General features: G+C 59.5%; 1 protein-coding gene across 2 annotated transcripts in view; it reads left to right on the top strand.

Annotated features, from left to right (window-relative positions):
• TMEM104 (transmembrane protein 104) overlaps positions 1-23090 on the top strand; it is a 56643-nt gene that overhangs the window by 28479 nt on the left and 5074 nt on the right. For both annotated transcript variants that reach the window (XM_061392900.1, XM_061392901.1), the window contains exon 9: positions 11532-11625. In XM_061392900.1, coding sequence (XP_061248884.1) covers positions 11532-11625 — 94 coding nt within the window. The remainder of the gene's footprint in view (positions 1-11531; positions 11626-23090) is intronic.

Raw genomic sequence — 23090 nt, 5'->3', positions numbered from 1 at the left:
GCTCTGGTCTCTCCGCTGCTTCGGGGCACAGATGAGTCCATAGTCCTTGCAACAGCCCTGCTGACTTGGGAGGCCGTGCCCCTCCCTGAGCAATGTTTTCTCTGTTACAGGGTGTCTATTCTAAGCAGAATCTGCTGTCTTTCTAAACAGTGCCCCAGGGCCCTGGCAGTAATGGTTTAATTAAATAAAGCACTCCTAAAGTAATAACTGCGCTCCTCCGTGTGGCTGGTGTCCCAGCCAGAGGTGCTGGCCCTGCAAACTGGGCAGGGGCTGAAGGTACCTGAGGGCGCGTCCCCCAGCCCACAGGCCGGCCCCTAGGAGAACGCAGGAGCCAGAGAACCCCAGAGGAAGTGCAGGCAGCAGAGAGGTGCCTGGGACTCGGGCGCGATGAGACGGGGCGAGCAGTTAGGGTGCAGATCAGTGATGACATCTGATTAATTAGCACGTGGGCGGGCTCTCTCATGGGTTAGAGTAGACCAAGGCACGTTTTAATCAGGCTCGCAGTGCCGAGAGGGGTGCTGCAGAGGGCGTCGCCGAGCAGATGCTGCATGAAGGCGGAAGGACAGGTCACAGGGCATTGCAGGGCCTCTGAGTTGAGCTCCGGGAAGAACTTGCGGATTGAGATGTTCTCTGGAAACCTTGACAGGAGGAGGGACGTGATCAGTGGGCCAGGTTGGGTGCTGATCATGGCTGGAAGCCTCACCGACTCCCCCCTCCCCGACCAAGTTGTGACATCTGAGCAGTTCTGGCAGGAGAACTGCTCACTGCCCTTCAGGAGGCTGCCCTCCACCCCAGGGACAGGTCACCGGCCTCCAGGAACGCTGCTCAGCCCTCCCTCTCCCCGGGTCAGGACACAAGTCTCACTCCACTGGGTCTCAGAGCTTGGTTCCAGGATCACTGGCACGTATGAAAAATATAGATTCCTAGACTTCCCTGATGGTACAGTGGGTCAGAATCCGCCTGCCAACGCAGGGGACATGGGTTCGATCCCTGGTCCGGGAAGAGTCCTCATGCCATGGAGTGGCTAAGCCCACGCGCCACAATTACTGAGGCCGGGAGTGGCAACTGCTGAGGTTGGTGCACCTGGAGCCCATGCTTTGAAGAGAAGAGTAGCCCCACTCACCGCAGCTAGAGAAAGCCTGCAACGAAGGCCCCGTGCAACCAAAAATAAATTTAAATTATTAAAAAAAAAAACATTGCTAGGTGACACCCCAGACCTAATGTAGCAGCATCTCAGACTGCAAGGCCCAGGAATCGGCACTTTGCACCAGTTCCAAGGGTGACTCTGGGTCCTCTCCCCCTTGAGAAAGTCTGCTGGCTGAGGCCCTCTCGCAGCGGTACGTGGTCTTGCCGACACCCAGCCTCCCTGGGAGAGGCCTGCCCTGGTCTCCCATGGATCTGCTTCCCGAGGTTCGGCCAGGGAGGTGGGGGTCAGGGCCCTCCCGAACCGAGCCTCCCCCAGGAACGAACGGGCAGGCGTCACAGGCCTCCGGGCTGGCGTCACGAGTCACAGACTGAAGGTGACGCCTCCTCCGTGCTCGGGCGTCAGTAGTGGCAGCACACAGGCTCAGTGGTTGTGGGGCGTGGGCTTAGCTGCTCCATGGCATCCGGACTCTTCCCCGACAGGGACGCAGCCGCTCTGCTGCCCTCATCAGGCCGCTTTCAGACTCTCAGCATCCCCAAGACAGGGGGCCCTCTGGCGGTATCCCTCTGCCGCCTTGGCCATCAGGCCCCTGCGGGTGGTGCTTCCTCCCGGAGCCACAGCGTGCCAGCCCCATGGAGAGGCCTCTGGGCTCTGACCATCCACCAGGGAGGAAGCCAGGGGTCTTCAGCCAGATTTCTCATACCCAACTCGACAGAGCTCCTTGATCAGCCAGCTCCCCTCCCCACGTCCAAGGTTACTGGGCACCCAGCAAAGAGTCCTGCCCTTTCCTGACTGTTTGGAGGTCAGTGATCTGCAGGGCAGGGGTGGAGCCAACCGCCCGTGCTTGCTTGCTGCAGGGCTCCTGTGTCCAGGCACCCGACTTCCTCCATTCCAGCCCCCATGAAGAGCCCAGTTCCCAGCACCCGCTCTCCCTGTGCAGAGATTGGGGGAGGGGGGAGTTGCGTGGGGTGCCCACACATCCGGCCGAGGTGCCAGCAGCAATGGCTCTGCCACCTCCTGTCCCTGGGCGGGCGGGGGTTGCAGCAGAAGCAGTCAGATGCCAGCCGGTTCCTGGAGGCACCAACAGCCGTGCGGGTCCTGAGGTCCACGGGGCTCACTGCCCATCCAGCCCAGGGTTGCATGGCTGGGGATATGGGTGCTTTCTCCCAAGAGAGCCGAGTGGCAGGACTGACGGCCCAGAGGGTCCCCACCTTCCGTTAACACAGTCCACGATGCAGAGTGATACCCGTCCGCCTGTTTCCCTCAAGGCCTCCCATTCTGAGGACCCGTAAGGCCCAGTGGATCCCGTCCTGGCCCCGACAACTGTTCCCCAGCCCCAGGATCACACGGCCAGTGCCTCCAGCTTCCTCGCGTCTGTGAGGCAGTGTGTAATAAGTTGGCCAGGCCCAGGGGTGGGAGGACTGCCAAGTGCCCCCTCCTCTCTTGTTCCTTGACATCTAGCAGAAATAGACCAGGACCCAGAGCTGTTTCCAGTTCTCCGCAGACAGATTTCAGTAGCTGAAGAGTGAGACGTGGTGAACCAGGCGCGGTGCCTGAGAAGTTCTCTCTGTGCCTCGGTTCGCTGAGCCTGGGGAGCGATGTTGCCGTCCTTTCCTGCAGCTTTTCAAACCCTGCTGCCCGTTAGAAAAACCCTGCCTCCCTCTACGAGACCTGGCGGCATGTTCCCCGACCAGGGATCGGACCCCCAGTGGGAGTTTGGCGTCTTATCCACTGGACCCCCAGGGAAGTCCTGAGGCCTGTTTTCTTGCCTGGGAGCCTGCCCTGGGCTCACGTGCCTCCCTGGCTCCACGGGGCTCCCCGCCAGGGCCAGCTCAGCGTTTTCCCGCGGCTGTCACCGCGCCCAGCTGGACGGGGACATCCCCACCCTGCCCTCTCTTCTCCAGCTCCCAGGACTCCCAATTCTACTGTTGCGAGTCCTTTTCGGATCTCATCCCATGAAAAAAGGGAGGGCTCCCACCGGGGGATTCGGTGGCTCACCTTGGAGCCCTGGGCGCCTGGACCACTTGTCCACAGAGAGGTGCCCCTCACCAGCCCCCTCCCCGCCATCCAGCCCGGCCGCCTCCCAGCTTGAGGCTCGCCCCAAGGTCATGAGGCTTTTCTGTCTTTGACTCTTTCAGTCTGGTTTAAGGTTAACCTGACTGCCATTTCCCAGCTCCGGACCCTTTAGGAATGCCTCTCTCTGTGTGAGGCAGCTCTAAACTCCTCCACGAAATATGGTCTGCTCTAATCTCCCTTCTGGAACTTTCTCTGTCACCACTGCCTCACCCTCACTGGCCACTGACCCCCGCAGACGCTGAGCACTTTTCACAGCTCTGCACCCCTCGCATGCCTTCCCCTTGCTGCAGAGTCTGACAGGCACTCACTTACTCCAGGCTGAATCAGGGGCTCCCCCCATGACACCCCGTGCTGTGGCGTTAATCAGACTCATCCGCGTGCAGTTCCCTGGCCTCGCTGGGAGCTCCTCAAGGCTCGGAGCTGCGCCTTGTCCACCTTTGGGTCCAGAGCCAGCGTGAGGCTGGCCACAAAGCGGGAGGGGGCGCTCTGTGAGCGTCCGAGTGGACGAGACCCCTCAGGTGGGCAGCCGCTGTTCCAGCCTCAAAACCTCCCCTTCCAACCAGCCCTCCCTTTCCCAGAGACCTGGGCCATCCTCCGCTCCTCACTGCCGGGACGGAAGCTGCCCCTCCGTGAGGGCTTAGGGGCCCCCTGTCTTTGGGGGGGGCAGGCGCTGCAGATCACGGGGAGCAGTCAGAAGCCATCCAGTCTCCAGGAGGCGGGCTCACCGCCCATGTCTGTCTCTGCCGCCCCTTGTCACCTGGAACGTGAGCAGTGGAGTGTTAATGTTAGGACGGGTGCCGGCTCCAAAGTCAGGTCTCTTCCCCCCACAGGGCCCCCAGCCTTCCACCTGTTTCAACCCCACCTCCCTCATCCTCCCACAGCCCCAACCCTCCGCAGCTCCTTGTCATCATGTTCTTAAAGCCCACCTCGTGCAAGGTCAGGCCCCTCAGTCTGGTGCACTGTGGGTGTGCACCACCACCACCACCCCATCTCTTTTCACACTTGTAAGGAGCCAAGCTGTCCTTTATAAACCCCGGGGCTTATCATCATTGAGTGAGTGACTGCGTGGGTTTTCCACAATATTTATCTCCCTCTCTAACACACACACCCAAACCACAAGGGTTGAGGCTCTGGCATCAAATCCTTGGAACCCTGCCCACCACCGGGTACCATCTGGTTTTTCATCTGAGAAAGAGACAACACAGGCGCGCAGGCTTGTCCTCCAATCAGAGGGCGAGGGAGGCGGCAGCCGTGCCAGGCTAACGCCACTGGGCCGGCCCAGCCCTCCTGCCCGCGGCCCTCCGGGAGCCAGCCTTGGAGCGGGTCCTGGAGAGACTCTTTCTCTGGGGCGTAATCAAGGCAGGGGGTCAAGTGCTGTGCAGAGAGAATGAGCCTTGGATACAGACAGCCTCTGGTCTCAGCTGTCTTGGTTGTTACGAGATCGTGGACAAGTTAATTAGTCCTCTTCAGCCTCAGTTGTTGTTGTTTTTTTTTTTTCAAAATGAAGACAATAGCTAGTGTGTAGGGTATCAGGATTAAAAAGCAATCTTATATGGAAGATGTTGTCGTGTTTGGGCGCTCAGTAGGTGCCTGGTAATGTTGGTTCGGGCTTCTCTGGGGGCTCAGGGGTAAAGAACCCGCCTGCCAATACAAGAGACGCAGGTCCGATGGGAGCGCTGCCCCCAGGGGCCTGGACTGCCTGTGTCCCGCCCTCCCCTCTCGGATGGCACACGCGGTCCCAGGAGCCCTCGTCTCGGGCAGTTGCCGCATCGGCTCCATCCAGGGCCTTTTGGATGTTCTCTTCCAGGCCGCCCCCTCCCCACCCCAAACCAACGGAACTCACATCCTCTGGGCTTGGACAGGCAGAGTTGAATGCGCGTGCAGGGTTGGGAGCAGCCACCCCTTCCGTGGCTCCTCCCTGAAATCACTCTCCCAGGCTCCCCTGTCTCAGAGACAAATAGCGTTTTCACCCGTCTTCTGGCAGAGGTGTTTCAGGTCCCCCCTCCCTGGCCGGTCTGCATTGCTGCCCGGAAGCCGCCCCTGGAGTTGCCTCCTCTTCAGAGTTAATCAGGCGTGAGGACAGGTCTTTTCTCCCCAATTCCCAGGTCTGATGGGCAGTCGAGGTCCCACCATGTGGGTTTGGTTTCTTGCCTCTGTTCTGTAGCCCAGTGGCTGTTTAAGAACTCCCTGGGGGACCTGTAACTTTTGGCTCCTTGTTGGCTCTGTGCCCTTCTCTCCTGGGCTCTGCCTCCTCAGCAGGCATGCACTCGCCTTTTGACGGGAGCCACAGGTGTTAACATGTCTCAGCTCTCGCTCTGTCCAAATGGGACTGAATTGTTTGACATGAGCCAACTTGGCTTTCTGCTGCAGATGTCGTGAGATGATAGCGGGTTTCTAGAGCTGACTTCTGTGCTCCAGAAGCCTTTTTAGAGTGTCTGGGCCTCAAGTCTCCACTCTTATCTTCAGGCATCACCTGAATCTTTCATTCTATTCAGCAAGCATCTCCCAGGTACCTCCTGGGTGAGGTTTGAGGGGAATCCAGGGAGGGACCCAGGGACCCTAAGCCATGGCGACCTGCTCTAATCAGCTCATTCGGCGGCTGGAGAGGCATCTGGCCTCTGTCTGACTCCATCACCCCTTCTCCAGCAGCCGAACGTATTTGAAGGATCAGTGAGTAAGAGCTTGGCAGCACTCGCATCGTGGCCGGACTGGTTGTCTGAAGGCCGGCAGCCTCTCCTGGCAGGGGCCCCGTTGTTCCCACAGCGGGGCTCCTCATGCTCTCGGGATCAGCCGCCCCCGCCCATCCTCTGGGGGAGAGTGTCATTCTGAAACCTCAGCCTCCATTTCCTGCGAGAGTGCTGTTCCGCTGCAGCATCCCGGTGGCCTCCTCTCAGCGGCGCTGCCTCTCCTTGCAGGGTTTTGGCTGATGAGCTGTGCTCGGGCTCCACCGAGCGCCGTGCACGGGCCTCTGCTCTCCTTCGCACACGTTCATCCTTCGCTCGATGGGGATGAACGTGAACTTGCCCTGCAGAGCGCTCGGGCTGCAGGTCATGCAACAGGAAGAGTCCTGACCTAACGTTGTGTGGCGGGAGCTCCTCACTTGGCTTCAGTTGTATCACATTCCCCGGTCCCAGCACATTGGGAGGACAGGTGGAATTCACACCACCCTCCCACGAGGGAGTGCTGCTCCTTGCTGGGGCGATGCGGCCAGGGCTGATGTTCACCGACTACCTTCTCTGCACACACGATGCGCTCTGGGACCTTCACGAGCACTCTGGGGTCTCGCCGTTAGCTGGGGCACCCTCAGGACACAGGGCCCCACCCTAAGCATGTGGCCCCAAAGCCTCTGGCCCCCACTCTGCCCCTCGCTGCCCCAGGGCACACCTCCTCCTCATTGCCGCGTCATCAGACGTTGTAATTCAAGTTGGGAAGATGTAAACTTCCAAACCAAAACGTTCACAGCCACTTGAGAAGTAAAAATAGACTCCTTGAGCATGTCTTCACTGCACTTCAAGGACACGTTGAAAGTTCAGTTCCCATTTAGGGATGGGTTCGTGCTGAGTTGCCATTAATCCCAATTAACTCTTAACCCCAACAAGGCTGGCCCTGTGATCGAGGCGTCTGTGTCCTTTGTCACTTGAAATGACCTCCAGGATCAGTCCAGAGAGCTCAGCTGTGCCCTTGGTATGTGTGAACTGGCTCCCCAGGGCCCAGTGTCCTCCATAGCCCGCCCAAGGGTCTCTGTGTGTTTAGGTAGATCAGGCAGCATTCACCCTTCCAGAACTTGTTGCTCCATCACCCCTGCTGGATTAACAGAGAAGTCTGAGTGCCCCCTCCAGTCCTAGAGCATGGAGATGCCAAGTGGCTCTGCTGGCCTTTCATGTTGAAACTCCAGGGGTTTCCCTGGTGGTCCAGCGGTTGAGAATCCGCCTTGCAATGCTGGGGACACGGGTTCAATCCCTGGCCCAAGAGGATCCCACGTGCCCCAGAGCAACTAAACCCATGCCACAATTTAGACCTGAGGCAGCCAAATAAATATTTAAAAAAAAAAGCAGGGAACCTACAAGAATTTAAGTGGTGTGGTACCCAACGTGCGTTTGGTGATTCAGTCAGGAGCCCCCCCAGTGAAGATACAAATGTTTGGCAAAGCGGGCGGGGGAGACTGGCACCTGAGTGGGGCTTGAGAGGTGACAGAGAGAAGGAAGGTGGAGGGGAAAGGGCAGTCACGAGGGGAGAGGCGTGAGGGTGAGAACCAGCTGGAAGTGGGGAGAGGAGGTGTCGTGGCGGGGAAGCAGCCTCACACAGCGGGGAGCGTGTGCATCACAGGGTCGGTGGGGTGGGGCAGGGCCGGAAGACACCCAGTCCCGTCCACTGCTTCCTGGGTCACCCGGCCTCTCCAGACCCCCTGCCCCTTCATCAGCAAAGGAGGCCCCGGCCCCTGCCTGGTGACCGTTCTGCTGCTCGTCTGGGGTGTTCTCTCGCTGCCGCCTATTGCAGGAGGTATAGCTGGTGTGGCGCTACAGATGGCCCTGAAACCGTGCGTGCGTGCGTGTCGAGCACGAGCAGGTGTGCTTGGGGCTGAGTGTGGGGAGGGGACATGGGTGCCAGCGAGCTCGGGCCCGGGAGGGATCACGACAGGGACACGGGGCTCCAGACGTCTCCCCAGTCCCAACCTGCCGCCAGCCCTCTGCCCACCTGAGTCCTCTTACATTATGCATTGTTAACACTGTAACCCCCCCCCCCCCACACACACACACACCTCTGACTCCTCCCAGGCTCCCTGTGTCCCTTCCAAGACTGTAAAAAAGCACACTCCTGTGGTTTTAAGCCACCAGGTTACAGCAGCTGCCAGACATGAGCACAGTGAGGAAGGACTCGGGGGTCGTGGGAGCAGCCGGAGGTGGGTGGCACCCTTAACCTGCCTGGGGACGCAGGTGGAGAGGCAGCCCTGTCGAGTGCTGAGACTCCCAGTCAAGTTCACCGAGCCCCCCCGGGACATCGCGAGAGCCATGGCCAAGCGTGCCAGGGACGTGAGCCACCTCCTGTCCACCAGGACCCCCCCGGGACTCCGTGCCTTCTGTGGGCATCTCGACTCACCAGCTGGACGAGAGAGACCCACACACAGCCCCATCTGCACCCTCCCGGGTCTCGGACTTTGTTCCCATGACCGATTCAAAGGTTTCATTTAGAGACCAAAGAATTCGTTCTTTTTGTTTGTTTGTTTTTTTAAAGAAACACATTTGGCCACAGCAGTTGGTGTCCCTGCCTCCTGTAATGAGTCCGACTCGGAGAGTCCTTGAACAGATCCCGAACTTGAACTGATCGATGGCGTTTGGGTGTCTGGAAATGGCTCGGGGAGCCAGCTAATTTATAATGTCACACAGGCTGGACAGGAAAACCCAGGAGGACAGACTGTCTCCTGCCTTTTCATTCCTTCTTTGGGTAAAAAGAGAAGGGAAGACAGGCAGTGCCACGCGTGGCTGTTCAGCATCTAGCAGTGAGCTCGGGCCGGCCGGACCCCCGGGACCCTGGGGCCGTTCCCCCGCCCAGACCTCGCAGCTGCACCAGGGTGAGGCCACGCACCCTGGACGCCAAGTCTGGCTGAACCAATTTGCAGAGAACACCTGTTCCTGAATTAGCCCCAGCTTTCGCCGTGTCTCGGTCTGGGCTCCCAGTGCTGCGTGAGCTCCGCCCCGCGTGGGGGCTGCTGTTTGCCCATTGGCCCTACGTCTTCCCTGACCCTGCGGTTGGTCTATGGTCCCGACCTGGGGGGATAAAGAAAGCACATTCCAGCTGCTGTCCAGCCACAGATGTCACAGCTGTTGACCCCATCTCCCCAAAGAGCCCTTCACCACCTGCCCCCAGCCTGGGGACAGACCTGTTGTCACGCACGTGGACCCCAGAGAGCCCGGCAGGGCTGGACCCCCGTTCCCAGCCTGACTCATGCTTCCTGGCACTCGGTGGGCACCTCGCGTACACTTCCAGACTCTGCCCTGGGAGGTGTGTCTGTGTGCTCCGTCCCTTTGAACGAAGGGTCTCTCGGCAGAGTCCTATCTACAGGGGGGTATGCAATGGGGCCGCGTGTGTAAAAGGATATTGACGTATTTCCTGAGGAGGAGGATGAAGACAGGGTCCCTCCTGGAGAGGAGACCTAGGGCGGCCCACAGCAGCAGAATTCCCCGCCTGCCTGCAGGGCGGGTTCTGTGATCTCCTTGTTTTTACATAGTAGAACCTTCTAAAACCCAGTCTTTAGGCCTCCAAGATGAGCTCTGAGCCCCACCATAAGCCACCCACCACGAATATGTCCGGCACCCACAGCTGGAGGTATCGTAGGTCAGAAGTGAAACACCCCAGCTCCTGGCCCGGGCACACCACAGTCTAGTTTCAAGCAGCCCAGGGTCATTGGAGAACGTTTATGGCAGGTGGCTTGGTCCATGTTTTTCCACGTGATTGTCCCACCCCCATCCTTCAAAAGAGAAATTCATCAGTGGAAAGTTTCCCTGAGGTGGTAATTTTCCTAAATGACTTGCTGATGGCACTGCAGACAGACTGGCTCAGCTGGCCGGGAGCTGGTGATCCCACACCTCGCGTGTCCCCAGGCCATGCCTGCCATGCAGGAGACCAGAGTTCGATTCCTGGCTTGGGAAAATCCCCTGGAGGAGGGCATGGCAACCCATATCCTTGCCTGGAGAATCCCATGGACAGAGGAGCCTGGCAGGCTATAGTCCATGAGGTGGCAAAGAATCGGACACGACTGGGTGACTGTCACCTCCCTGTGTCCCCAGGCCACAGGGGGACCAGCAAGGACTGCTCGGGAGCCCTTGTCCTCTGCCTCCCCATCACCCAGCCCGCTGAAACCGCTGCTTCTTCCAGAGCGGAAGCAGGGCTGGTTGTCGGCCCCCCGGAAGGAAGCTCCTTCCAGAAGTCTCCCAGCCCCGGGCAACTGCCAGGAGGCCGTACCCACCCCAGCTAATTAGAGCCCTTGCTTAAGCGGCGCTTCAGTCTTTCCTGTCATTCTCACAGTGATAATGGACTTGGATGAGCGGTCACAGCCTCTCCCACATCCTGCTCGCCTTCCAGGTGGGGCGGAGTCGGGGTCGGGGAACGGGCTCACCCCCACCCCCGTCGGGGGAGCCAGGGACTGGCCACCAGGCCAAGCAGCTAGGATGTGTTCACCGGGATCCCAGGGCCAGCCCCGACTCCCCCAGAGCGAACCCTGCTCCCCACTTCTGGGCTTGGCACCGTCCGCTGCATCTCTGGCAAGCGTCATTAGCATTAATGTGATAAAACGGCTCACTGTAAATGTTAATAAGGTCTGCCGCTTCGCCACTTCTGAGTGGCAGACTGGAAATGGTGCCATCCTGTAACTCCACCCAGCAGCTTCTAATCGCTCCGCTCTCGGAGCAGCCGGCTTGGCATGGAGAGCCTCAGCTTCCCTCCGTCCCCAGCCCCAGTCTCCATGGGGCCACGTTTATCCGCCTCCCTGTTCTCTTTTGCAGAGGGGGTTCAGTTTCCGCAGATCCCAGTTCTCTAAGGCCGGGTGTGAATTCTCTTCTGTTTTCCCCCTAAGGAAGCACTCGCTCTCCCTGTTCCCCAGAGAGGAAGGGCAGAGGGGGGGCCAGTGCCGGCACCCCCACGGCTCCCACCCCCAACACCTGTCCACTCAGGGCTTCCTGCTCTTCCTGGTCCAGGATGTTTCTCTGTGGCTCTGCCCTGGGAGACACTGGCTCCGATTCTCCAGGCTTCACCTTCTCTCAGAATTCAAGAGGTTGCTGATTACCAACATCCTGATTAATCCTGTCCTCTGAACCATTCAGGATGGTGTCCTTCCCACTGCGCCGGGTCATCGGGGCCCCTGCGTCCCCACCCCACCATCCTTTCTTCCCAGTAAACCGTGAGAACCCAGGATGTACCTGGGGTTTGTTTCGGAGCCTCACCTTCCTAACCAGTGCTCATGCCGGCCTGCTGCCGGGCCCGTGACCCCCTCAGTCAGCACTTACTGAGAAGAGAAGCAAGCAGGGCCATGTCCCCAAGAGATAACCTGCGATTTGCCTAGAAAGTCGCCTCAGGACCACAAGTGTGAGGCACAGCAGACACGCACGGGTCTCAGTTTCTCTTGCAGCCCTGGTCCCAGGAACTCGCCAGGCGGTGCTGCCTGACCCCAGGGAGCCTCTACCGCTCCTGGCGCACACCTGGGTTAGGAGCGGCCCTGGGGATGGCTGGAGGCTGCGTGAACAGTGTGCCGTCCCCACACGCACGGGGTGCCACGCGCCTGGCCTCTGCACCTCCTCACTCTCGTTTTTGTCACCAGGCCGTCTTCACGCTCCTCCTCGGACCCTTCACTTTCTTTGACGTCCAGAAGACCAAGTACCTGCAGATCCTCACGTCCCTGATGAGATGGATCGGTGAGTCTGACAAGCATCTCGAGGTCTGCCTCGCTCCCCTCATTCCCAGTCTTCCTGAGATGGCCACACGGGCTCGCAGCCAGCGCTGGGAGGTGGAGGGGGCTCCCATGGACTCCGGAGAGCAGGGAGGAGGCAGGCACTCTGTGCCTTTTTACTGGTGGGCAAATTTTGTCCCAAGAAAAGACAAGTCATTTCGAGGTAATGTGGGCAAAAGCGGGGCTCAGCCCAGGACCACTTGTTCCGATTGTCCTGGGTCCCCACCACCCAGAGGAGTGCTCCAGGGCTCCTAGAGGCCTGGATGGGGCTGGGCCCCTTCAGGGCAGGAGAGCAGCTGCTCTTTGTTCTCACAGACATGCCACGCGACACAACCTTAAAACTCAGTGGGCCATGGTGGCCACCTCTTGAGTCCCCGGCCACTAGAGCATAAAAAAACACCATAGTACCTTCCAACTGATGCTGCAAAGAGCAAGACCCCCACTGTCCTTGGGGGAGCTCGGGGGTCTCCCCAACACCAGGTCGGCAGCTGGGAGTTCATTCACTTCCGACACCGTCCTCCTGCCAGCCACCCGGAAGGGCCGGGACCCACTTGGGCCCACGACCGGAGGGCGTGCAGTCACCGTCACCCCCGTCCCCGGCAGGTGCTCTGGGATCAGTTGCACACTGGTTTTGGTCTCAAAGATGCTCTTGCTGTTCTGGTTGATGGGCCTGGCAGAGGGGTCTCCCCAGCACCCCAGGATCCCCGGGGGGCACGTGTAGCGTGAGGTCCTGTCTGTGTGTGGTGAGCGGTACCTGTGTCAGAGGAGAGAGGTTGTAGGAGGGAGAGAGGAGGCTGACGGTAAATAAAGGGTGGGTGTCTGGCACGGACACCAGGCGGCCCCAAGCTCGGGTCAGACCCGCCTCCACCCGCAGAGGCTGCGCTGAGCTCCCAGCGCTAGCTGGGCCCCGGGGTGCCTGGGCATCTCCCGCAGCCCCTGCCCCTCCCAGTCCTGCTCTTGGGGTCCTTGCCTTCCTCCAGGACGGGGCTCACGGAGTGGAGCCCACGGCTCAGCTGCTTTAGAAAACGGGCTGCTCTTTTCCCCAGCGTGGGCCGCCGCGGCCCGCTGTGACCCCGCTCTGTTTCTCCTCCTCCTGGCCGGAGCCTCTCCCTTTAGGGCAGCGAGGGGACCGCAGGGGGCCTCCGCCAGTCTCCACCTGCAGCCCCTGGGCTCTCGGAGGCAGCCCCTGGCAGGGCGGCGGGGCGAGGTGGCCGTGGCCTTGAGAGAGGGCGCAAGGCGGTGACACGGCTGTCGCTGCAAGTCCCTTGCCCCTCTTCTCCCTCTGATCCGAGAGAGAATCAATCGGCCGCAGCCTCTCCACCAACCGTGGGTGACAGCTCAGGCCTGGCATTTGTCTCCCTGAGAGAGTCAGGCCTCTGGGCTCGAAAAGGAAAGCCGTCTCTGACACGAAGCCCTCTCGGGTGGAAGCCCAACCACCCAGTGATGTCAGCCCTCTGACAGGTAGCTGAGCCTGGGGTTCAGTTCCCGCTGGAGCCACCTGGGCATTTTCCTTTGCAGACCTGCTCAAAGGGGTCTCCCTGGTCCTGACCCCAGAGCACAGGACAGAGCAGGATGGGGGGGACAGGGAGCAGAAATTGTTTACCCAGGGAACTGCCAGGCGACCCCGCCACGGGAGGGAGCAAGTCACCCCTGCCCGTGGGATATCGGGTGGGTGTGGGGCGTCTCGCTTCTGGCCCCAAATGACCCCAGGTAATTTTTCTAGAACTCCTGCAGAGGCAGTGAATGCCCTGGCCCTGTTTGTCCTCTCAAGTGTGTGCCAAGTTAGTTTGTGATGAGCCCCCTCTTCATTTTGCTGCTGAATGGCAGCTCTGTGGCCAGATCCCCCCTGCCTTCCCACTTCCCGCGCACCCTGTCGCTCCCCACCGCCCAGATTAGGGCCCAGGATGTCTGGGGGAGCCAAGCGGGGAGGGGAGATAGGGTGGCAATCAGCTGGCTTGGGTTCTTGGAAGGCACAGGGAAGAAGGAACACCGAAGGGACCGGAAAATCATAAATAGATGTGCTGAGCCGGAAGCTTTCTCGTGCGTAATTAGGAGTTTGTTCTGCCATCTGTTGAGGCCAGGGCAGACTGCAGGGACCCCGCCTGAGCACAGCCGTCCCCCACCCCCCACCCCAGAGCTCCAGACGAGCTGAGAAGCCTGCGGGCCGGTCCCTCCACCAGCAGCCCCTGGTTGCGATCTAAAGGGCTGATGGCCTTTGCAAATAACCACGTGTCAGGAAAACGTCAGAACATGTCTGACAAGCGCCACCGTTGATTTCTTTTGCTGCTCAAATAAGTTCTGGGGGGGACCAGGTGGCTGAGTTTGGGAGACCCGGAAGATACAATGAGACCGTGTAGAAAGCGCTGTCTGCACAGCGCTCAGCGTCCAGACACCAGCCCTGCGCACACCCTCACCATCGTCATCTCTGGCCACCATGTCCCAGGAGTGGCCCCAGAGTGAGCCTCTTTTGGGGCTGGCCAGGAGGTCAGGGACGTGGCCCGAATCACTCCAGAAAGAGCTGTGTCCCTGGGTATCCCCGCCGAGATCTGAGAGCATTGCCGGCTGCCACTGTCTGACCTCCCCGCCCCACCCCCCGCCCAGCGCTGGGCCCCAGGCCCACCAGATGGGATGCCTCCCTGCTCTCCACCAACGTCACCCCCACGTCTTCAAGGAAAGCCCGAGCCTCCCAGTAATGAGACACAGGCCGGCCTCACAGAGAGGCCGGGCTTCCTCCTAACTCCTAGTTCTCACCGTCAGCCATGCATCCACCAGGGACACTTAGGGGACACAGACGACAGTGCTGTCCTTCAGGCCCACAGTCCCAGCAGCTGTGACCCCAGAGCTGGAGCCTTCAGCTGCTTAACTGACCGCTGTGGACCGTGGCCCCTGGGGCGCCTAGGGCGGGGGCCAGGGGAGCGGCTCTCAGGCTGGAAGGGGCCACAGCAGCAGCATCCCTTCACCCCCATTACCGACATCCCCTGCAACACACCCCACCCCCAGCAGACACCTCCCGCTCTGGGACACAGCTGGCTCGGCTGTGGGCGCCCCGTTCAGTGTTATTAAAAAACCGCTTCTCTCTAATAAAGGCAGCTCTGGCATGGCAGCCCTCCTCGGGCTGGGCTGTTAGGGACCCACAGGGCTGCCTTCCCTCTGATCGTGTATTCAGAGCAGCACCACGCGCGTTATTCCTGTCTCTGTGCTCCCCTCAAAGTGGGTCAGGCACCATCCCCCTCAGCGGTCTGTGCATACGCTGGAGCCGCGTGGATTTCCTCGGCCCCCGCACACCCCACCTCCCCCTGGCAGGTGCCCCAGATTTGTCCTCCAGGCTGAGCCAGCAGGGAGAGGTGGGACCCAGGGCTGGTGGCCCGAGTGGCAGAAGGTCCCCAGGAGGGGACGTCACCCGGGAACACGAGGGGTCCGATTTTGCCTGTCCCCAGAACTATCTGTGGCTGAGTGGCCAACTCCCCCCATGGATCCATGACTGATCTCAGCTGAGCGTCTCCTGCTGGGACTGCTCTGATCCGTCACCACCAGCAGTCCGGGGTCATCCGTGCCTGGGCCATCTGTTCCCCACATCCTGTTGGCTCGACAGACCAGCTCGGTGTTTGAATTCCTTCACGGCCACTCAGTGCTGTCCCCTCATGCAACTGGTGCTTCTCGGAAGGCCAGGAAGGAACCCCCCCAAATAAAAGTAGCACATGGACCCCCATCTGCCCTCCCAGCCAGGCTTCGTCCTGAGCCATTGCTGCTGCCCCCAACCCCGACATGCCCCACCTCGGGCCACTGTCCAGGGCTCTCCTTGTGTCCACACAGCCAGTGGAGGGGATCCAGGAAAACCTTTCTATGTATGTTTTACTCTGGTCTTAATTTTATTCTTGGTTTTCCAAAAGTTTTCTCTGCAGATGCAGAGATTAGTTGAAAGAAGAACCGGAGGATGCTGTCTTAAGGCTCTTAGGGTAGAGAAGACACTTAATTAAAGCTTGCTGAAGGGCGAGCCGCTTGTCACCAAATGACCCCTTTCATTAGCGGCAGGGCTGACCTCAGAGCCCGGCTCGGCCCCAAGCAAAGACCCTGGCTGGCTCTCCTCTCTGAGCGGCCTTTGCTGTCGGCAGCTCTGCCCTGCACATGGCTGACACTTGTGCTGACCTGGCCTTCAGGCAGGGACTCCTGCTTGTCCAGGAGATCGGCAGGTCAGCTTCCTGGACTCTAGCAGAGAGAGTGGGGTGAGGCCCAGACAGGCGAGGTGCCCGACGGACTTTACAGGTGCTCCTCCGCTCAGAACCGGGCTGCCTGCGAGCCAGGGTGAACGCCAGCCAGGCAGCCGGGTCAGGAGGCCGTGTCGGAGCCCCGGAATCTGCCTTCAGACCCCGGGGAGCCCCATGCCCTTGTCACAGCTCTGCCTCCCCTCTTTCTGGCTTTCCTGGTTTCTCTCTGCATCCAGCCGCTGCTCATCAGCTGCCTTAGTGGGCTCAGGCTGTCGTAACGATACCATGAACCAGTGCCTTAAACAGCAGAGGTCTATTTTCTCAGTTCTGGAGGCTGGATGCGCAGGATCAAGGAGCCTTCAGAGCTGGTTTCTGGTGAGACCTCCCTCCCTCGCTTGTAGGTGACCACCTGCTCACCGTACCGTCACATGGCTTTTCCTCTGTGTGTGCAGACAGCGTGTGCTCTGTCTCCCCTCTCTCTTTTTAGAAGAGCACGTGGGACTCCCCTGGTGGTCCAGTGGCTAAGAGTCCACCTTGCAGTGCAGGGGACACGGGTTCGAAACCTGGTCTGGGAACATCCCACATGCCACGGAGCAGCTTAAGCCCGCGTGCCCTAGAGCTGGTGCTCCGCAACAAGAGAAGCCCGAGCACCACAGCAGAGAGTAACCCCTGCTCGTCCCAACTAGAGAAAGCCCACGTGTAGTAATGAAGACCCAGAGCAGCCAAAAATAACTAAATAAAAATTTTTTTAATTTCTTAAAAAAAAAAAAAAGCACATATCCCATCAGATTAGGGTCCACCCTTCTGATCTCATTTGACCTGTAACAGCTCTTTAGCGGCCCCGTCCCCAGCTGCACTGGCCAGCAGATTCTTCCCAGCACCCCCTGGGAAGCACAGTCACCCCATGTGCGGTCACATCAGGGGTTAGGGCTTAGACATCCGAATCCGAGGGGGAAGGAGTAAGAAGAAAAGGTTTAGAAAGGACTGAGCCGCCTTGGGGAAAAGTGACGGTATGGAAGTTTTATGTTTCTGATCTCCCCGAAGATTAGTCTGCCTGCCAGCCAGAGGCCCCTGGGCTGCGCTCTCCCAGCGATTACAAACAGAGCCGGCTCAGACAGCTTAAGAAAAACTGAGAGCCCGCCCTCCCAGCCGCCACTTGCCATGCCTTGAGGGTGTGGAAAGTCGAAGGATGAAAAGGCCAGAGCTCTTGATTTTGTACTTAAGGCTTGATTGCTTCAGAGACTCAAATACCTGCCCTTGATCAACGACCCGCTCCTCCTGAGACACTTGAGGCTCTGCCCTGAGTCCTTCTGGAGGAGAACCTCCATCCCCTAAGTTGATTACTTAAACGCCCTTCTTTCCTGCCTCTGAGATGATAATGATGCCCACCAAGCTCGAATCCTCTGGAAACCTCAGGGGCTGATCCAGCAGGGAAGGCGGTCAGATCCAAAGTCCCTTCCTTTATCAAAACCCAGGGGACTTGTGCAAGTTACGCAGGCAAGGCCAGAGACCACAGAATGTCTTGTGGGCCTGGCACAAAATCTGACCCAGGGCCACGGTGCTTCTGGAGCCGAGTGCATCTGCTCAGGGGGCTTCCCTTCTCCCCCGAGGGCGCCCCTCCCCACCAGAGAGCGAGTGTGTCCTTGTGTCCTGTCCCCTCTGAGTGTGAAAGGAGCCTCTGCCCCGACCACAGCCTGAACTCAGGCGGGAGGGCGATGACCCGAAGGATGGGCTGAAATGGGCACTGAAGAACCCAAACAGTTCCCTTCTGGTTCCCACCCAGCCTCGTACAGAAAGCAGACGCTGAGTCCCTACAGCCAACCTGGTGTTGGGGACAGCTTGCCCTCGTATGACCTTCAGCGGAGCAGGAAGAGGTGGCTCTGGTTCACAGAGCAGGTGTGAGCGGCCTGCCCCAGCTCCTCCTCGTCCCCCAGAGATTAGCTGACACCTGGGTCAGAGATGCTCAGCAGGGAAGGGTCATGACTGTGACTCGACCTGAGCAGGGTCATGGGTTGACCCCAGGACCCTCCTTGCACAGAAGGAGAATTGGGTGAGGACTTGGGATTTACAGGTTTTCTTGCTGGCCTGGGCTATCAGGATAGGAAATAAGGTTTCTGTGATGATAAAAGGGACGGACACGTGTTTGAGTGATTGCTGCGGGACAGACCCTGCCCTGTGCTTATTCAGTTCAGTTCAGTTGCTCACTCGTGTCTGACTCTTTGCGACCCCATGGACTAAAGCACACCAGGCTTCACTGTCCATCACCAACTCCCAAAGCTTGCTCAAACTCATGTCCATCGAGTCAGTGATGCCATCCAACCATCTCATCCTCTGTCGTTCCCTTCTCCCGCCTTCAATCTTTCCCAGCATCAGGGTCTTTTCCAACGAGTCAGCTCTTCGCATCAGGTGGCCAAAGTATTGGAGTTTCACCTTCAGCATCAGTCCTTCCAAAAAATATTCAGGACTGATTTCCTTTAGGATGGACTGGTTGGATCTCCTTGCAGTCCAAGGGACTCTCAAGAGTCTTCTCCAACACCACACTTCAAAAATATCAATTCTTCTTCACTCAGCTTTCTTCATGGTCCAACTCCCACATCCATACCTGACTACTGGAAAAACCATAGCTTTGACTAGACGGACCTTTGTCGCCTTTTTAAATAACATCTTATTCCATGTCCCCACGCCCACGAGCGTCTCCGTTTTTTAAAGGTGATGAAACAGAGGCACTAAGAAGCTAAGTGACCACCGCAGGCTCACCCAGTTCAGGACAGGGCCAGGAGTTGAGCCCAGTGCAACTCGAGGACTGAAGCTCTTTCAGAAGGAAAGCAGCGGCCCCCTCCCTCTCTCCTGTTCTCTCCGAGGGGTTAGAGCTTTGCAGGCTGAGCTGCCACTCGCAGCCCTGACCTGCGTGTCCTGGGAACCTGCCCTGTGGCTCTCTGTTCCCAGCCAGTCCTATTCTATAAGGAACGATAGCCCAGCCACTTGTTCCTGCTTTTAGGGCCAAGAAACTGCCTGATCTTCAGTGTTCTCAGCTCAGGCTGACGTTACTCCATCAGCTCCTCCCAGGCCTCCTGAATCTCAGGGTTGGGGGCTGGGGGCAGCCCAGCTCTGATGACCCAACCTCCAAGGGCACTGGGGGTTGAAGGAGGAAGCTGGAATCTCTTGGGACCCAGCTCCCTGCCTGGAGCGCCAGTGCCCGAGCTGGGATGGGCACGCAGGGCCATTCGTAATCATCAGCCATGGCACACTGATTCCCCGCTTGGAGAGGAGGGCACCGTGCCCCTGACAGCCGCCTTGATGGACAGCCTGCGCCTTGCAAGTGAGGGAACAGGGCCACTCGCGGGGCCCTGAGAGCAGCAGGGTGTTGGGGGGGCATCTGGAGCCAGGCCCAGAGCTCAGGGAGGGAGGTGGCACAAGGCCCCTCCCGGGCAGTGCACAGCACAGTGCTGGCTGCGGGCCAGGGGCTGGGCTGCCGGCACAGCCCCCGCCCAGGGCACCACTGGAAGGAGTCCACCAGCTTCACCCTTGGCTCTCAGTCGTGGCTGCTCGTGTTTGTGTGCTCCGGGGCCCTCGGGGATCAAGGATGAGGGATCTGGCCTTAGTGGACACGTGTCCCCTCTCCTCCCGTGACAGCTGTGTTCCTCTCAGGGCCCGCAGAGGAGACAGCAGGGGTCAGGGCTGGGCTCGGGCTGGTGGGCAGAGTCCCCCCACCTTCCAGAGGAGCTCTGTTCTAGCTCAAACTTCTACTGAAAGGACTGACTGACCCAGGACCAGAAGCCACTTCCGAAATGCCCCCAGCAGTGCATCCCCTCCCCTCTGCAGGGCAGGCCACCCAGGTGGTCACAGCCCCGGGCAACAGAGCTCTCGTTTCCTTGGGCTTTTTAAAGACAACCCAGTTTCACACCTCAGTCCTGTGTCTCTTAAGTGTCATGTGCAAATCAGGGCAGGTGACCAAGGGGCGTTTCTTGGCGGAGCACTCTAGGGGCCTCACTGATGACTTGTTATCTGTCCTGAGCCTGCGTCTTGGTATAAGAGTTTACTTTGACCCCCATACTTGAGGCCTCTGATGTCCCCGGGAGTGAAAGCTGGCAATGATGTGACCCCACTGACCTGAGGCTGCCAACTGGACGTGCCTGAGCCGGAGGCCCGTCCTGGTGTGGACTTTACTTTCAACCTGACCTCCTCAGAAAAGGAATCAGGGAGATGTCTCCTCCAAGCTGTACGCTCAGGGTTCAGGAACAGAGATTCGGACTTGCCTTCCACTCCTGTCTGTCTCTCTGCCTTGTCTCTCTCCCTCTCTCTGTCTCTCCCTGCTGAGGCAGTGCAGGAGCAGCTCAAGGTGGATCAATACTCTGAGGGTGGAACAGGGCATGGCAGCGAGTGCCGACCAGGGGCCCTGACCCCGTCCCGCCCACTTTGGGCTGACCCTCCCCTCCTGCACCGTGACAGGGACAGCCCGACTGGTTCTTCCAAATCGACTCTGGCGCCTGGCGCCCTTCTGTGAGCCCCAGGTGGTCTTCTCTCCTGGCTTGGACCTCCTGAGACTCGGCTCTCCCCATCGCCCCACCATAGCTCACATGGCTGTTAGCCGGTCATTTCTTTCGCTGTCATTTCCCATCGCCCCACCATAGCTCACATGGCTGTTAGCTGGTCATTTCTTTCGCTGTCATTTCTCCCCTATAAGTTCCACCAGCTGGGCCCCCTGGACTGTAGGCTCTAGAAGGACTAGGACTGTTCCTATTGGCACAGGACACCATCCACAGATGCTCAGAGTAGTTACCAGCACAGGGGACCCTCAGGACATCACCGCTAAATGAATGAATGAATGGTCCTGGTAAGCCCCCTGATTCACACAAAACAGGCCCGGTTGTTTTTCCCCCGGGCTGGTGCCGCCGATGTTAAAAGAGAAGCCTCCTGACCCCTCTTGTTACCCTGCAGCTGCCCCTTCCGAGGCCGACAGCCGCTCCTCGGGCGACGTGTGTCAGGCCCCTAGCTGCTCTCCCACCCCCAGGGCTGCCTCCCCAGCAGCCTGGTGTGGGACGCAGGTGGAAGTGGATGGATGTGGACTGCAACCCCAGCCATCACACAGGCTGTCTGAACGCAGCCTGTGAGGCTCGGAGAGAAGCCCGCTGTGTGTGCCCTGGGGAACTGCAGGTTCTGCCTGCCCAGACGTCAGGATGCTCACTGCCCTGTCCCCTCTCCCACGCGGCTGCAACCCGGGAGCGCGAGCTGTCCGTGGCGGCGCCCGAGCCCTGGGCGTCCGGTGTGCGCTCAGAGCCCTGCTCTCCTGGCCGCATCTGTCGCTCACACCCTGTCACCCTCATTTCATCTTGATTTACGATCAGACCCGATGAGTTTTTGGAGCAGCCATCTCCTGGGGACGGGACAATCAATCTAGGAGACAGCTGTTGAACTCTGCTCCCCTGGCCACCCCGGGGGAGGGAAGGGCCTGGAGGGAAGGCGTGTGGTGCCCAGGGCAGGACCGGGTGGCTCTGGGGAAGTTGGACCTCGAGCCCCCAGTGCCACGACCCCTCAAGGTCAGAGCCACCCATCAGGACCGAGCAGGTAGCTCGTTCTGAAGTCAGCAAGCCAGTTTCTGCCTATGTTTCTTACTACGACTTGGCGATTTAGAGCTGAGGAGGACGATAAGTAGAGACGCGCCAGCCAGCCTCCTAGCTGGAGGGAGCAGGGATAGGCTCACATCCAAACAGCCAGCTTCTCCTGCCTCCTGCACGCCCACCAGACCCAGAGCCCCTCGGCCAAGTTCAGCAGAGCTCTGGAGGGTTTACCACGTGCCTCTTTCACAGCACGCGCCAGCCTCGGCCTGGGCCGGGGTAGTGCCAGTTCTCCACCAGACACTCGGGTGGTGGCAGGGCAGGGCTGAGCTCCTGCCTTGTAGCAGCTGCCCTCTTGGCCTTGGCCCTGCCTCAGGTGGCCGACTCTGCTACCAGAACTGTCAGCTGCAGTCTCTTGACTAGCTAACCACCAGGTGGGCCCGGGGCCAGCTGTAGCCACCCCACCCGCTCAGCTCTGTTCTGTAACCCTCTCTGGCCCAGGGCAGACTCCCTGCCTAGTCGCTTCAGTCGCTTCCAACTCTTTGTGACCCCATGGACTGTGGCCCACCAGGCTCCGCTGTCCATGGGATTCTCTAGGCAAGAATGCTGGAGTGGGTTAGCATGCCCTCCAACAGGGGAACCTTCCCAAACCAGGGATCGAACCCATGTCTCCTGTGGCTCTTGCATTGCAGGAGGATTCTTTACCACTCAGCCACCAGGGAAGCCCGAGACTCCCTGGCACGTGGGGGACTCCACCACCACTCTGTCCGGCCTTTCCCCTGGGTCCCCCCCACCCCCCGCCATCATATCCTGCCCCAGTGCACTTTCTGGATGCGGCTCTCCTACACAGATCTCTGACCCGCCCCCCCAACCCTGCACCCACCCCGAGAAAACAGACGAGCCAGACCACCGGGGTCTCGGGTGTCCCCGAGGGGCGAACTGGGTTGCCACTTCCCCTTGACTGACCAGTACTGGCAGGACCTGTGATGCCTTCGGTCATGGGGCCCCCGCAATCAGGAGCAGCAGGGATGGGTGCATCTGAGAGCCTCAGAAACAAATCATCGTCTTTATTGGCAATTTCCACGGCCTGTTTCCTGGCTCCCCTCCTCCCGACTAGTGCCCGGCAGCGTCGGCAGCTCCGATTAAAAGTAATAGATGACAGTTCCATCCGTCCTGCTCCCAAGTGTCACTGTGGGCAGACGGCAGTCTGGCTTCCCGGGCGTCCTCGGAGAAAGGGCTCCCTTCCGGGGAGCGGACGGTGTGACCTGGCCTGAAGGGCACAGTGGGGAGACCCCCAGCCTCCTACCTGGGAGGAGCCCCAAGCCTGCGACAGCCTGGCAGGCAGGAGCCACGTGGCCGGCAGCCAGGCTCTTCAGCCACTGTCCCTTCACCTCGCTTGCATCACTGCCCAAGAAATGTCAGGTGTCACAGTGGGCTTTACCTGAGCCGTGGGGGCCCAGGCTGGAGGGGCTGTCAGGTCTGGTCTGAGCAGAGACAGCAGGGGTGTGTGGACCCTGGCACTGGAGACAGGAATGCCCAGGGTCTCTGGGTGTGTGGAGTGCCTAACGGTGGCCGTTCTGGGAACTCTGAATAACAGATTCAGGAAGCCAGAGACTCGGCGTCCACAGGATCAGCAAGGGCGTCTGTCTTCCAGGCGCTGATGTTCAGGA

The sequence above is a fragment of the Bos javanicus genome, chromosome 19, assembly GCF_032452875.1.
Source record: "Bos javanicus breed banteng chromosome 19, ARS-OSU_banteng_1.0, whole genome shotgun sequence".
Lineage (NCBI taxonomy): Eukaryota > Metazoa > Chordata > Mammalia > Artiodactyla > Bovidae > Bos > Bos javanicus.
The sequence above is the reverse complement of the archived record's forward strand: the minus strand, read 5'-3'. Positions and strand labels throughout refer to the sequence as shown.